This window comes from Clupea harengus, chromosome 18, assembly GCF_900700415.2.
Source record: "Clupea harengus chromosome 18, Ch_v2.0.2, whole genome shotgun sequence".
NCBI classification, from domain to species: Eukaryota; Metazoa; Chordata; class Actinopteri; order Clupeiformes; family Clupeidae; genus Clupea; species Clupea harengus.
Window position 1 is genome coordinate 13,990,414 of NC_045169.1, and position 16,192 is coordinate 14,006,605.

The 16,192-nt window shown below is 43.5% G+C and overlaps 2 protein-coding genes across 2 annotated transcripts in view; one reads left to right on the top strand and one right to left on the bottom strand.

Moving 5' to 3' along the window:
* Positions 1–1,210: 1,210 nt before the first annotated feature.
* On the bottom strand, positions 1,211–5,044 carry LOC105908836. Its single transcript, XM_031585268.1, has 3 exons — positions 3,114–5,044; positions 2,761–2,889; positions 1,211–2,326 (listed from the first exon to the last, which is right to left on the bottom strand). The coding sequence occupies exons 1-3, from the start codon at positions 4,823–4,825 to the stop codon at positions 2,215–2,217; spliced, it is 1,953 nt and encodes a 650-aa protein (XP_031441128.1). The 5' UTR covers positions 4,826–5,044; the 3' UTR covers positions 1,211–2,214.
* A 1,618-nt stretch (positions 5,045–6,662) lies between these two features.
* LOC105908833 (solute carrier family 12 member 6) overlaps positions 6,663–16,192 on the top strand; it is a 30,194-nt gene continuing 20,664 nt past the window's right edge. The window contains exons 1-2 of the mRNA XM_012837396.3: positions 6,663–7,023; positions 8,732–9,599. Of these exons, the coding sequence (XP_012692850.1) occupies positions 9,404–9,599 (196 nt within the window). The 5' untranslated portion in view covers positions 6,663–7,023; positions 8,732–9,403. The remainder of the gene's footprint in view (positions 7,024–8,731; positions 9,600–16,192) is intronic.

Here is a 16,192-nt window from a genome sequence, read left to right on the forward strand (position 1 = left end):
TCGATGGTGTCTTCATCCATTGGCAAAATAGACATTGGTGATGCTGGCTTATTCTCAGTCACAGAGCAAACGCCCTTATCTTTTTCACTCAAGTCACAGACTGTCTCTGTTTCTTCTGTGGACTTTGGCTCTGCCAGAGTGTCGGTCTGAAGATCTGTGGTGTCTAAGGCTGAATGTTGACCCTGGGATTTACAACTGCCTTGCTCTTGGCCAGGAGCCATCTTGGACAGCCTGTCTAAGGATGGAGGGGTTGGCTCTCTTTGGGAGCCTGAGTCGAGAATGAGCGTGTATAAATATTCCTGTTTTTCAGTACTGTTAACAGGGTCGTCTGTATCCCCTTGGTCAACGCCTTGCACAGGCTGGATGGCATGGTTTTCCACGGCCATGACTTTTGGCGAAGAGCTGGACTCTCCTTCACCTGAAGCACTTTGGAAGCTAGGGCTCCCAGGAGAAGCAGCGTCCAAGATATTGCACGCTTCTGCCAGAGCAATGGGCCCCTCGGGTAATGACTGTTGGACTATTGTGTGGTTGCCGTTCTTCACCATGGGTGAAGGTTGTGGGAAGCAGTTCATTAGCTGGCGTGAGGCATATGGCTGTTGTGCATTACCGTCTTGTGCTGGGATCAACACATATTTTGATTCCTGCGAACTGCTTCCGTTTTGATTGACGGGTGCAAAAATGTGATACGTCCTGCAGTTCTCATGATTGGCCACTGGGACTTGGGGCGTCCTGTTGCCATTGGCGACAGGATTGTAAGTCACCTTTCCAGAATGAGGCGGGACGGTTTGAAACACATGATGGGAACTGTAGTTCTGATGCCGTGGGATACAATTACCCATCCCATGAATCTGGGGGAATTGAACTTCTGACCTCTCAGATGGTGGCACAACAGGGCCAGCCCTTTCCATGTAATTGTGAGAGGAAAGGTTGTGTGTTTGATGGTAGTAAGCAGAAGGTGGGGCAAGGCAACCCCCTGGGTCTACACCTTGCATCGACATTGTTGCACCAAGTGAAACCTGGCTGTCAGTGTTTGCTTGGAGAGCCTGTGGATGTAGATAGACGTGGGGCTGTCCATCTTGTGATACTGAGGTCCCTGCTTGAGCACTACTGGTACTGGCATACGAGGCATGTGGGTTGTCTCCTGTTGGTTCAGGCACTACTGGTGCAGACATCTGAGTTGTTTCAGAGGTCTCCTTTTCCTTCTGTAAAATATGAGGAAGAGTTTGAAGTACACAGACAACGACAGAGTTAATGATGCTCGCTCAATAAAGCATTACACATACGATGCAAATATCAATGTTTACTTTTAAAAAACACACCAAAATCTATACAATCTATACAAACTGAATACTACTTGAATGGTTTTATTTTAAGATGATATCGGCCTATGGTGGTACAGTTACGTACCTGTATTAAAGACTCCATTAAATGGTCACTGGATTCTGGATCTGAGGAGAGGAGAGATGACATATACTCTAGGTCGATGACCTCCCCAGCCTAACAACAGAGATGACAAGTACATGTTAGCAACATAAGAAGAGCCTTCTGAAAGACCGCTGGTGAGATGAAAAACAGATAAGTACAGCCATGTTTTTGATGCTTTTTGAAGGTGATATGGAATGAAATTTTCAACACATCTGAGTCATCGCTAAAACTTCACAGCTTGATTACCTGAGTCACAAACTCTTTCTGACTACACAGCTCATCCAGATACTCTGTGAACGATTCGTTCTCTTCCTTCTCCTCCTGCTCTCTGACCTCCTCTGCGTCCTCTGACCTTTCCTTGACCTCTGACCTTTCCTTGACCTCTGACTCTAAAGCCTCCATAACTTCTGTGTACTCCTTAAGAGCCCCCTCCATCAGTTCCTGCATATGGGTTTTCCCTGACTGCACGCTACAGCACTGTTTGGGGCTGCTTCTAATCCTCACGGTTCTTCTGCCTCTACCTGTCTGAGGCCTTCGTTTCCAGGTGTAGCCTTGTGGGAGAGAGAGATAACACAACAGATAACATAATTTAAAAAATGTTTAGAGAGCATTTCGTTCAAAGAGAGAGTGGAAAAAGTTGTAATACAAGTAAGACAGTGAATTGCTGGTCATACCATAAAAAACTACAGAAATCATCTCTCCCTGGCAGGATTTAAGCATTGTTGAAAGCAAAAGTACATTATTTCTTGTCTATTGCAAAGTCGTTAATAATTTATCTTATGCTTATCTTTACTGACCATAAATGTCATTTTGAACTCCTCTGCAATTCATTCGTTGCTGCTCAGCCTCTGTTACCTTTCCTGCCCTGAAATTGTGTTCCCACTGCTCAAACTCCACGAACCTATTATGTCACACACACACAAGCAAATTCAGACAGCACACAATAAAACACACCATTTATGAGGTCAATTAAGGAAACATTTTGTCCTTGATAATTGTAGAGACTGGCTAACAGCAGTGTTAGAAATATTTAAAAAGAAAAATGATAATCTGGGGAGAAAAGTTATGAAATTATATTATATATTATTAATAATAATATTTATAATATAATGATAATAATAAACTTTATTTGTATAGCACCTTTCATACAAAACAATGCAGCTGCTTATTAGTAGCAATTAACTAATAGAATCATTGGTATCCATAAAATCATCAATCCATAACAATCCCTTGCTGTAAATTAACGGTACTTGTCATAGAAATAAAACATTAAATTAGTAGATTTGGGACTGAGGTCTGAAACACCCGATTCGAAATATGAGAATGGAGTCTCACTTCTGGACCATGTTGTAGTAGTCCATGCGATCAAAGTTCGACAGCCTGTTCCACTCGGTCACAGCCATGGCCTCAGCCTTCTCCAGTGGGGTGTAGGGGTTGATGAGACACAGTGATCGTAGCACCGGTCTGAGAAAAGATGTAAAAAAATGTTTTAAACTTTTAGTGCAAGTGTCAGGAGAGATTCATTAAATGGGTGTGTTTCCATTTGTATGTAAAATACAGAAGTCAAAAGGGGTTTGATGTTATTACTCCGTCAGATATAAATCACATTGGAAACTTTCCACAAACGTTGGAATGCTGAAAATAAATGACAATGGGGAAGATTACAAAACTCTATGAATGAAACTTACACGAAGAAGCAGGCCAGCGCATCAGAGTCATGGCTGCTAGAGAAATACATGCAAGCCCTGGGCCTGTATTGCTGCCACAACTTGTACTTCTTGTACAGGCCCAAAGAGAAGCCCTGACACGGGCCCGTCTCCATGTCGACCATCGGGGTGTTCTGGCGCTGGGCTGGACCGTCTGGATCCAGATTGGGTGGCTTCGGTGGCCAACCACTAATACTAGCCTGAGGATCTGGTGGCGGGTAATTAGCGTGTACCAGCGCTTCTTGTGGCGGGTGGTTCACACTCAATTGAGGGTACTGGGGGATGAAGCTGGCTATATATTGAGGGTGTGGTGCTAAGTAGGTAGCACCAAACTGAGGAGCTACCTGGCAGTAGCCTGGTCTGTACTGGAGGGCTGGTGTGGGGTAAATATTTCCAAGCTGTGGATGCAGTGTGGCACCAGTGGCAGATGACAGGTGCATGCTGGTTGAGTGGTATTCTGGATATGCAACCCCATAATGCATTGCTGTGTGTTTCATGGATGATGTGGAAGGAAGTTCCAGATGGGTTGGAGGCTGAATAGATGCCGATGGAAGTACAGAGAGGGGCGGAGGTGTGTCAGAACCGTCCATGATGTTGTCTGCCATGATGGACTGTTCAGCCACTCTCAACTCGAGCTCAGCCACTCTCAACTCGAACACAGTGAGCTGTTCAGATACATTTAAAGTACTCTCAGTAGTTATCTCTGTTGAGGAGGACAGCTCTGACAGCTGAAGTGTGGAGGCTGATTCTTCTGCTGGCAATTCTTGAGGGCAAGGCCTTGGGGAACTATGCATTCTATCAGGGGTCTGGTCAGATATGTTTAGATTATTCTCAGCAATTTCCTGTGACGAGGAAGAGGATTCTGGTAGTTCAGGTGTGGAGGCTGACTCCTCCGCTGACAGTTCTTGGGGGTAGGGGCTAAGGGGATTCTGAATCTGATCAGGGGGCTGGACAGAATTGTTAGGATTATGCTCCGCAGTTTCCTGTGTTGAAAAGAAGGATTCCGCCTGCCGGAGTATGGAAACTGCCAGTTCTGTCCATGACTTAGATCCATGTGAAACTCCACTCTGCTGGTCAGGTGATGGCACTCCTGACAGTAGCTGTACTGCAGCCGAATCTCCCACCGTCCTAAACTCCACTGAGGGTGATTCTGGAGAAGGTTCTGGAACATCTGGGTTATCGAACTGGATCTCCACACCTGGCTCTGCTGATGTCACACGAGCGCCTAAAGCTGCCAGCTTTTCAGATTCAGGATCAGATATCATAGATGATGACTGGACTGTGACTGGTAGATCCAGCTGTGCTGGTACATGTGCAGGGTCAAAATCCTCTGGAGTTTTCACAGAGTCAGAGACGGAGCTTGAAGATGATATGCTTGGGCTGCGAAGTCGAGGTTCGTTACTCATCTCGCCTGGTTCTGGCTTTTGTAACAACAGGACTACTGTGCTAGAATCTGCTTGTGTGTCCCCAGGTGATGAAACAAATTCCTGACTTGGAATACCCATGGTGTTTGGTGAGATATCACTCTGCTCCAAAGATGACATCTCACTGTCTTGGGCGATTGAATGGTTAGGAGGAAGGGAAGAGGAAACGTCCCGCGAAGATACTGTGACAGATGGTGTAGGTAGGGAATCTTCATTTCTATCCTCCAAGGACAGAGAGAATACATGGGTAATTGGTGATGGGGAGCTCATCCTGAGTTTCAAACAGAGCCAGAGAGCATTTCACTAACAGTACTCTCTATTCCTGTACACAGAAAACTTTAATTTAGGCCTGGTTCATTTACTTAGCTAGCATATTAGCCAAAATAAGTCTACAAATTTGAAAACTGAAATCAAGCATATGCACATAGGAAACATAATACTAAAAGGTTCTATGAATGATTCATATGATTATTGCAGATACGACGTTATATGGGCAGATGTGACTTGACTGTTAACAATAATCAGCAAGGAACTTTAACAACTAAAGATATAGCCATATTACTGATTATCACGCAAAGGTAAAATACATGTATTTTCTGCGAAATCCTATGGTACAATGGAAATGGAAATGACAAACGTAGAAAGGCTACATACCCCCAAAACAATGACAAAACTATAGTTTCCGGTGTACTTCTCTGTCAAAAGTACACATTCTGTTTAATTTCAAAAACAAACAATAATTAGTATTCCAAGCGTGTGAATTCATTCTGATGACGCTGCGAAAATTCTGTTTACAGTGGATACATATGTTTCCACGATTGGATAGAAGTAACTGCTGATTTACTGAAGATTTCTAATCTCATTCAAATTACAACTTCAATATCAGCAGAGGGCGATATTTCGCTGCGCTGACTCATGTTTATCATGTGATAAAAACTTAACTTCCCATAAACCATTGCGCCAACATTGAAACCGGATGTCCTGTGCTACCCACTGAACCATCTACACACGTGTGGACGTGCTTGTGGTTATCATTTTCGCGTAGTTCATTTACAGCAGAATAATCAAGAGAATTTTTCAGAAAAGATTGGGTTTCTTCTAGAAATTCAAATTTGCAATCATGTTTCTGCAGTTCTATCTAAATGAGAGTGGCGACAGAGTGTACACGCTCAAGGTAAGTTATTATACTTAGCTAACGTTGGCTAACACTACATCAAGCTACTTGTTCGAGTTTATTAACACAGTCAGTTGTAAAGGTAACGTAATTTCCATATTTCATGGTGAGATTGTGTGTTATCCTAGTCTATTTTTGGGAAGTAATGGCTTCACGATGCGTTGTTTTGTGAATGTGGCTACATACCTAGCTAACTCAAGCTAGTTATCGATCCATACGTTAGCCAAGTTCGATTAACGTTAGGTGAAACAAGCCTATCAAGGGAACTGTGTATTAATAAAACACTTATGCTTATGCAGTACTTTGTGATAACGTTATTTAGGTGTGCGTGTATGCTGCATTAGAATTGTATCGGATATCGTGTGTGGATATTATCCGGTCACTGATGTATTTGTTTTTTATTTAGAAATTGGACCTGACGGGCCAGCCCACCAGCTCGGCGCATCCGGCCCGCTTCTCACCTGATGACAAGTTTTCCCGACACCGAGTGACTATCAAGAAGCGTTTCGGATTGCTCCTAACCCAGCAGCCAAGACCTGTCCTGTAGAGATGCTACAGTTGAAAGAGACTGACAAGTTTCTAATACAAACTTTTCTGTTGTGGATATAAACTCGTTTTGTGTTTGCAAAGAATGCACGAAATGACACCGTTTTTTATTAATTGGAAGATTTTTGCGTTGAGTTTTACAGTTATTCGATGGCTGATCTGTACAAAACATTTGGAAGGATCTTTAACACTTCTGAAACCTACTCCCAAGTAATGATGTATGAATGGAGCGAGTTATAAATGAAAAATGATTAAATACAAATTCCTTCTTGCATTTTTGTCATCCTTTTCCAGGGTTATTGCATGATAATACAATTCTGAAACACTGTCCTATAGGCGTACTTGCATTTCACAGACTAATCGTATTGTTGGTACTGAAGCATACTGATGAGTGTGCATTCACGTGTATACAAAAACAAGACGAATAGACGTATTTGAAAGTGTATTTCAAATAAGAATGAACAAATCTAGTGAAAGGTTTGTAAATTAAGTGCATATCGGTACGGTAGGTTGACCCCTCAATGCATTAAAACGCGTTATGAAAGGGAAAAAAACTACATCAACCATAAAGCTGCAATGGGCGTCATTTTACGGCAAGCGAAAGAGGAACTGCAGGGCGGGTGCGCGCACGTAAGTGTTGGCAGACAAAGTGCTGATGAGACAACGAAAGCATGAACTGTTTCGATATAATTCTACTGCATCGATCTCAAGGATCTGGAATCAAAGAAGGCAGGACAATGCCGACAAGGTAAACAATCACAATTTAATGTAGAAGTTCAGTTACCTCCAGCTGGTTTAATGTCCTGGTAAGCGTAAAACGTTAGCAGCCAGAAAGCTTTGTAACTGACAGTTGTCACATTTAAGCGTGCTAGCCTGCTAGGTAGCCGTGTTGGAACGCAGTGAACCGTCATGTATAGACAGGGGTCTTCGGCAATATCTGGCCATGTTAACCCACCCGAGCAGACTTTTGTAAAGGAAGTTATTTAATAGCCACATCTCAATTGATTCAAATATGTAGTTGTTCAGCCTCAATGGCTAGCACGCAAATGTTTGCTAGCAAGGTAACGTTAGCTAACGATATTCAAAATGCAGCCCAAGACAAGCCATCAACAAAAACGTTAACGCCAAGTACATATTTATAGAACTGCATTATGTTAACATGATTTCCAGTGTTGAATTAGACAACTGTAGACAGAAATCACCATGTTTGTCAGCAGTTTATATATTCAGAGTATGACTCGTTAACCCATCATACATGAACCAACTGACTGGCTTCGGCCAGTAATAATTGGCTTACTGGCTTCTGGAGCAAGCTAGCTGAAGTGCAGAACTGGATGCTCATTCGTCATTTTGGCTAAGCTCGTCCCTTGGTGCATCACAGTATCACTGCACCTGCTCCCCGGTGTCCTTAAGTCCTATGCGAATGATCGGCTTGGCTCCTTATCTGTGAGTTTACGAGTGCATATCAGTGTCTGCGTCAGATAGTGACTGCGCGTTTCGGGAGCCGGTGTCCAAACTAGTCATTAACGTCAGTTCGGGGACAGAAGCTGAGCCCTACCTGTGCTCAGCTTGCGCAAAGTAGCACCTCACGTCTCTCTTAACCCAACACCCCACCTCATGATTTAGGTACTGATGTCGCTTTCATCATTGCGGGACACAGGCTTGCGTATTGTCAAACGACCATACGTCCACCTCGACCATGCTGCAAAGCACGCTCTGACGAGCAGGCAAGAGAATTGGCAGGTGATCTGCCCGATGGTCTTACCCCATACTGAAAACGGGCAGTTGAAGCGACTGTAGTCGAGAATCCAGCGCACACCGTCTCGGTATGTGGCCACGGACTGGTCCAACCGGTTGGAACTGCATTTGTGTAATAATTAAATTATAAACCGCAGCATGTCAAGCATTTCCCTGCTTACCTCGTTTACTTTGCACTAAGCTGATGTGAGGTGTTTCTGTTTTTTGGGATTGGATGATGACGTTGTGTTTTCTTTGGATGCATTTTATTTTGGCATTTGATAATTTCCCCTTCAGCGACATCTCTGCAGCGCAGGGAGAGGTATCAACTTTCGAGATTGAAGTTTGTCTGTAGTTTTAATTGCCGCCTCTTTATTCCATGTGAAATCCATTCACAGGTTTATGACTGCAGTCATAGGTCGCCGCCGGTTTTAACGTTATCTAGTTAACTTTGTTTTTCATGCACGAGTCCAAAGCACGAGAGAGAACGGGACATTGAGTAATCACAGAAAATCAATAAATCAAATCAAACCAGTACTAATCGCTAAAGTTTGCAGATGCTCGCAATGTGAATGTGCTGCTCTTTTGACTAAATACTTATTTGTCTTCCCTTTTCTCTCTGTCTCTCTCTTTTCCTTTCCCCTCCCCTCCATTTACTTCACACATTCACCAATGAACCTTGTTCACATTTAATTCCACCGTGGTTGATTGCGTACCAGGACACATTAAACGTAGATGCAAGATAAAAAAAAAGCTCACACATTTAGTCAGTAGTGCACCCCAAGGGACAGCATTTCAGATCAGAGGGCATTTAATAAAGTTATATTTGTTTTGTACACTTTTTCAGAGGCATTGCCAACTAGTATTCAGCTCATCAGTCTACTAGCTGGTCTTTGAAAGCCTGCCTCAACCCGCTTCACATTACTGAATATTATATCTAGCTTTTATCCAGGACACTACAGAGGCAAATATCAAACAAGGGTCTACCTCATCATAAACAGAAAATCAAATAATTCCTCAGTTCTACTGATGTAAAACCGTTTTAAACAAAACAGCCACGACTTCCTGTCACCGAACACAATACACTCAAAGAAAGCAAACATACTGACATCATTATAGTCCAGGAATTCCCAGGGCAACACAGTGCACATTCCGTACGGGTCAAGGTTAGGGTCAGGTTCAACACCCTACACACACTCCTCACAGCATTCCCACAATCCTCCTCTCCTCTTTCCCCACCCCAACAACAACCGACACTTTCAATGGAGCAGCGTGGAGCCTGTATCCCCCATCCACTCAACGTCAGCTGACTGGCTGACTTCACATCTCCTACACACGACTGCATGTCCTCTCTGACATTACGAAACTCTTCCTTGTGACCTCCGGTCGCCATGGCGTCAGTGCGCTTCACGGTGACGCCCACCAAGGCCGAGGATGTGCCGGGGCTGTCGGACACGTCGCCGGACATCAGCCTGCGCTCCAGCAGCCGCGTCCACTTCGGCTCTCGGGACAGCATCAGCCGCAGCGAGCCGCAGAGCGAGGGACTCCCGGGGGGCGAGACGCCCGACCACTGCCACTCGGAACAAGGTGAGGCTACGGTTTTATTCTGGTCCACTAAGCCACCTTAAACGGGTCTCACCGACATATGTGGATTGCGACTTGGAACAAGGTGACGCTATGCTTCTGCCTCACAGACAGCAGCACGGAACACGTTGTAGAGTTTTCAGGTGTAGTACAGGATCTGTTGAAGTCATAGGTGAGGCCACACTTTGACTTCTGATCCACTAAGCCATGTTATCAGCCCCCACAAACAGGCTCTTACAGGTGCTGAATAAGTATGGTACTTCATATTTGGACTGGGTAACCCACTAGGGTCGTGATACAGGTTCTGAGCAGGTCTGTTGAAGAAACCCTCTGGATTGTTTTAAACTCGGTATCTGTCTTCCACATCAGAAGCGTGTTTTACATTTCCATAGACGATCTTTTCTGCACAGTTCCCTTGCTGGCCGGATTTAGTTACCGGTAGCAGGTTTGGCTTGCCGGAAAAAATTAATGTTTTAGTATAAAACTGAACTAGGCATGTTATTTTGACTTATTAATAATAATAATAATACATTACATTTATATAGCGCTTTTCACAGTTCTCAAAGAAGCTTAAAATAAAGACATAAATAAAAAAGATAACAAAAGAAAAGAAAGACTTCTTCAAGGATGTATAGTATTTTGAGTATTTTACCCTTCTAGAAGAATCTGTTGGGCTAATTTCAGTAGGTGTGTGCGCCTACCCAGTGTTTCCCCTACCATTATATTAGGGGGGCGCCCCGCCCCCCAACGGCACCCCCGCCCCCCCTGGAAGGTCAAGTTAATTTTGTTCAATTTTATTTTCTAAAAAGCGCCAGATCACAACGGAAGTCATTTAAGGTTACCTTTCCTATAGAACATGTCTATAGCTTGTTCTTTTATTAAACAACATAAATAGCCTTATGTTATTTATCTTATTTACACGACGGCATGTCATTTTTGTCTCTACATGGTCATGCGTTTACAATTCTCCTCTGCTCTCTGTATCGCGCACGGCGCACAAACACACAGACACGTGCGCGCACACACAGGTGATGAGCACACTCCCACCAGCGGACAGAATTGGGCTTAAGAATCAGTGCACAGCTACGGACACTTTTAAGCTTTTAAGAACACATTTCCAGGCGTTCATCTTTTCTTAGGTTTGTCTTTCGAAGTCCGTAAGAAGACACTTAAGAAAATGTTCGAGAATGAGGCCCAATGAGAATGGCTACACGAGACGTGGAAGCAGAACGTATGCCCAGGTCTGCACCGAAAATTCAAAAATAGATCTGGCTTGCATTTTTATCATTTTCCGCGAGTTGTGCGTGGCCCTTTTTACATAGAGTCTGGTACACGAAATGTAACATGAAATGTAATGACAATTATTTATTTTTCTGTGAATAATGAAGGAAGCAATAAATCCGATTATTTTCCAAACCCTCAAGAGCTGTTGCCATGGAGAGTTAACGTTACTTTCTGTTTGAAGATGAGGTAGCAGCTAGTGTTGAAGAATGGATGACTTGAAATTTGACGATTTAAATTAATATATGAAATTGAACAACATCAACACCTTTACGGATAAAATAAATAAACAAGGATAGCAAAACAGATTGATAAGCATAGAATGAGAACGGCAGAAACGCAGGCAGGACGTCAGATGACGAGACAGATCACAGTGACACAGGCTGGTTTTTTTCCGTCATATGTGAAGGCTGAGACATTCATAACAATTTATTCAGTCTTACTGATGGTCCTTTTGTAATGTCAACAGGTGCACTTCGTTGTGGACAGGACATTTTTGAGATCGTCAAATTCACACCTAACAACCAATTTAGTGGAATTATTTTGTTTATTTTTTAGATTTAGAAATAAAATAGTCTCGAGTAGCACAGGAATCCCGCCTGTTTGAGACTGTGGTGGCAAGCGCAAGGCTCTGCTTGGTCGTGAGTGAGTGAGCGAGCCTCGCGAGCAGGCAGACAGACAGTGATAACGTCTAGTAGTAAACAGACTGGGAGCCACTGTCCGACCCAAGCTGGTGAAATCTGCCATAGTCAGCTGCTGGATATAAAGGTATAGCACATGAAGTTTAAAATATTAAAAGAAACGAAATGGTTAAATCATCACGAGATAATAATAGATGTCGTGGCTCTCTTTTATCATGCCGGTTCATTGATCCTGTGGGTATGCTACCCTACTCAGTAGCTCCACCAGCTATAACTAGCTAGTGAATTTTAGCCTATAACGTTAACCTACTCACTTGAGCTGCAAATCCCTACCATGCTACAGTATAATTAACACCTATCTCAGCAGATGTCTTCAATATGTTTATTGTTGTGCCATATTTTAAATCTAAATGTGTTAATTTATCTTCCTAAACCCACGAGAGGACACTATTTAGAAGGATATTTTCCAAAAATTCTTATGGGGGAGCATACCCACAAACCCACCTACTTTTGCTAGGTCACAGAAAAAGAATAGGTTTTATCCAGCCCCCCCCCCCCCCCCCCCCCCAAATGTGAGAACCTAGATTCGCCTCTGGTTGTGGATAAGTAAAGCCTATTTTGCTACATTTTTGTAGTCCTGGTTATCTTTTGTTTGGCATATTGGCATGGTTATTTAGAGGACCATTTCTCAATGGTTTTGTTCTTGATGAATGAATGTTTGTTTATTAAATCAGTTATTTTTCAACAAATAACACAATTAAGATTACAAAGAGAAAAATTCGCAACTTTTTATCGCAACTTTCACTTCCTCCGGCAATTTCATCGCAACAAACTCCTTAAAACACAGCAACTTTCATCGAAAAAGCTCCCGCGAAATCACGATTTTAGGCCGCAACTATCTCAAAAATGTTTTCCCTCCCCCCCCCCAAAGCTGTAAACCTAGGGGAAACACTGCCTACCTATGGACTAGTAAACCGTTACTGTATTAACAGCCTGTGTGTTGAGCCAACAGGGTCTGGGGTCTTTTGTAAGTATGGAGAGAGACATGAATTGTAACAATTTCCTACTCAACACTGCCGATGCGACAGAGAGATTAGATTGAAGGAAATCTGGATTATTCTTCCAAGGGATCCCAGCTGACGCTTGCGCTTTGCTGAGCCTCTCAGGAAGGATTTGGAGATTCACGATTGATCTCTTATACCACAGTGAGCCACATCAAATGATGCTATTGCCTCTATGGTAGTTGTTGACTCTCCTTTTTGAGCATTTCCATTGCGCTGCCACAAAGTAAACAGATCTCTCTCTATCCAATGACCAAACCCAAGCAACAGGAGCTTTTGTAGGTTTGCATCCCTTTTCTTAAACTCTGTGAGGGGGATTGCCTGGCAGGAAGCTCAGTTGTTCTAGCAGTAAGCTGTGTCTTCTTTCGTCCACTATATACCCGACCTTTACCTGACCTTTACATTTGTTAAAATTACAATATAGCAGCCAGCACTAATGTGGGCGGAACCTAGCTCTGATTTCTGTATTTCTTTGTTTTCTTGCAAACACACACACACAGCCAGCCAGGCAGAAATGGTGTTGTGGCATGGCACTTTCTCTGGGGGAGGGGACAATGACCCACATTCCTCAGGAATGGGTGGGGGGGGGTGTTGATAACCATCATGGTTAGTCATTGTCGCATGAATTAAATTAAATGTATATAGCGCCAAAACAATCAAATTGTCTCTAGGTGCTTTACAGAGCCCAGGGCCTGAACCCCTAGGCAAGCACTAAGGCGACTGGGGTAAGGGAAACTCCTCTTTAACAGGAAGGAACTTTGAGGAGAACCCGAGCTCAGAAGGGGAACCCATCTGCTTGGGGCCGGCTGGGCAGAGAGATAGAGATAGACAAGGGAGGGGGGTCAGAAGAGAAGGAGAAGAGAGAATCAGGAGCAAGCAAGTGGATTCATACACACACACACACACACACACACACACACACACACTTGATTGGATTCATACAAGTATTTTCACACATACTGCATATACACATGATAAATCCATGATTCAATGAAAGATGAAAAGCTATTTACATGACAGAATTAATAGTGGATAAAAATGGAGAGAGCCAGCATTCAAAGTATTGGTTGTAGAACAGCTTAGTGGGTGTACAGTAGGGGTGGGGGAAAAAAATCGATTTTTCGATTTCTCTCGATTCTCTCTAGAACGATTCTGTCTCGATTCAGAAAAGTTCATAATCGACTTTTTAATAAAATAAAACGTTTTTTTACACATTCATTTTGTGTTGAAATGCAAGCTGCATCGATTATTGCATTGTTCATAGAAAGTCATAATTGTGACAAGGACACACTTTTTCTCTAATAAAAAAATAGATCTGTTGATTTTCTTTAATTATCAAACACAAAGTAGGAAGTGATGTCGTGGTGATGGCGGGAAAGCAGCAGCCAAACCTGTCTTTGAGAAAGCGTTGTAGTCAACTGAAATGGCGTTGTGTAATGAAGGACACAGAGAAGGGAAAACGGTCTCTGAAATGCCAAAGGGCCGTGGCAGTGCACTTCTTCCTGATATGTGATTAATGCAGGCAGAGGCAGCCCTCAGTACTCTGAGGGGAGAAAGAGGACCCTGGGGAGGACAGGGCCGTCTAGAAAAGCACTTCAGGGAATGTCTGTTAAGGGCTGTAGTGTGCTGATCTATATCTAATGAAGAGGTGCTTAAAGAAGGTTGATGAGAGGCTGTTGAAAGACTCGCTGATCCATTGTATTATGAAGAAGTAGTGGCCTGGTTTTTGTTTGGCTGTACAGGCGTGCCATGCTTTTCTGAAGAAAAGGGTTTAATGCATCCTCATACTATTGTGATTGGGTTACGGAGTAGATTACTAAGAGCTCCTGAACGAGATAATGAATGCAGTAAGTGATTTAAACTGTCGCTAATTACTCATAGTGATAACTGATTGATAATGATCTGTCAATTACTGTCTCGGGGGGGGGGGGGGGGGGAGTGGGAATGTGGTTAGCGCAATCTTTCCATCAGAGCGCTAGCCAAAACTATTAACCCCTTAGGAGAAGTCTGGTTTGACAACCGCTTGTGGATGTTTTGTCCACACAGACATGCTTCTGCGGTGTGACATTTCAGATCTTATTTCACTTTTACTTGTGGTGTCATGAGACCGTTTCTTGGGCTACTGTTACTTAAACAAAAGGTGAGGTTTGGTTTAGTTCGTGCAACGTTAGTGTTTGCGTGAAAATACCCACGATGCATTGTTTTGAAAGCATGACGTGATTTATATGTGTTGTACACACTGTAAAACGCTCCCTCTCCCACAACAAGTCACTTCAGGTTATTGAGCTGATGCTTTTATTGAAGCCTGTATGTGCAGGTCAGCTCAGGTCATTCACATTCAGTACTCTATGTACGTCAGTACTACTCTGTGTGTGTGTCTGTGTGTGTGTGTGTGTGTGTGTGTGTGTGTGTGTGTGTGTGTGTGTGTGTGTGAGAGAGACCACGTGTGCAGTCCACAGCTGTGTGGTTCCAGTTTGACTCAGTCAGTGAGCATTTACAGACAGTCCATTGGGCTAGTAACAAACAAGGAGGCAGGGAGAGGGAAGGGATGGATATGAGTTTGAGGGGAACATCAGTTAATAACATTGTTGTAACAGGAGTTATGGCGCACAGTGTGTCCCGTCAGTTTGTTTTTGTACTGTTGTTTTGGACAGTCAACTCTGAAGCACATTTGTGCATCAGTTAGGCTTTGCCTGGCCTGACCCTGTGTTGAAATCCACATCGATTAATATGATGAATTATATGTTATAACCATGTAATAAACTATATTAGGTTTCCGTCTACTATTAATAATTAGCGTTCATTTGTAATAACTGTAACTGATGTAGCGACTGTGGGGGTATTGTTCCGAGGTAGAGGGAGGGAAAGAAATTAGTTAGGGACCGAGGCCGAAGGAAAGAAAGTAGTTGGGGATCGAGGCCGGAGGAAAAAAAGTAGTTGGGGATCGAGGCGGAAGGAAAACGGCTGTTTTTTAAGACGCAGCAGCAGAGAGGGTGTTTGTCTCACGTCTGACCGGACGAAGGGGGGGAAAGAGCGAGTGAGAGAGAGAGGGTGGGGGGGGGGGGACAGGCAAACAAGAAGTCTTTGTGTGCAGCACGTTATCTAGATCTCTGCCTCTCTCGCATCACACGACCCGCTGCTCTCTCAGCTCACACACACACACACACACACACACACTCAAGCGTGCATACAACCAGGCACATACACGTGCTGAAACACAAGCACATGAACACACAGCCATACGCACTTAAGACAGACACACACACACACACACACGCACACACACGTATGCACAGCCACACAGTTTAACATGCTCATACACATAACTTCTGTGAATAGAGGAAGCAGAGTAAAAGAGAATGGTCATGGGTTGTGTTTTTGTGTGTGTGGTTTGTGTTTGTGTTTGTTTGTTTGTTTGTGTGCATGTGTGTGTTTGCATTTGTTTGTGTTTGTGTGTGTTTCTATGTGTGTTTGTTTGTGTGGGTGTTTGTTCGTTTGTGTGTGTGTGTGTTTGTTTGTGTGTGTGTTTGCTTGTTTGTGTGTGTGTGTTTGTGTGTGTGTGTGTATGTGTGAGACGGTGAGAGGGGGAATGCTGGAAGCACAGTATGAGAAG

What these genes read in the sequence shown, in the direction of transcription:
- LOC105908836 (XM_031585268.1), bottom strand. Translation starts at nt 4,825, where the DNA reads ATGAGCTCCCCATCACCAATTACCCATGTATTCTCTCTGTCCTTGGAG. An exon ending in GCGCTGGCCTGCTTCTTCGT is followed by an intron (nt 2,890 to 3,113) that starts GTAAGTTTCATT and finishes ATCTTTTCTCAG; the next exon opens with ACCGGTGCTACGATCACTGT. An exon ending in TACTACAACATGGTCCAGAA is followed by an intron (nt 2,327 to 2,760) that starts GTGAGACTCCAT and finishes GTGACATAATAG; the next exon opens with GTTCGTGGAGTTTGAGCAGT.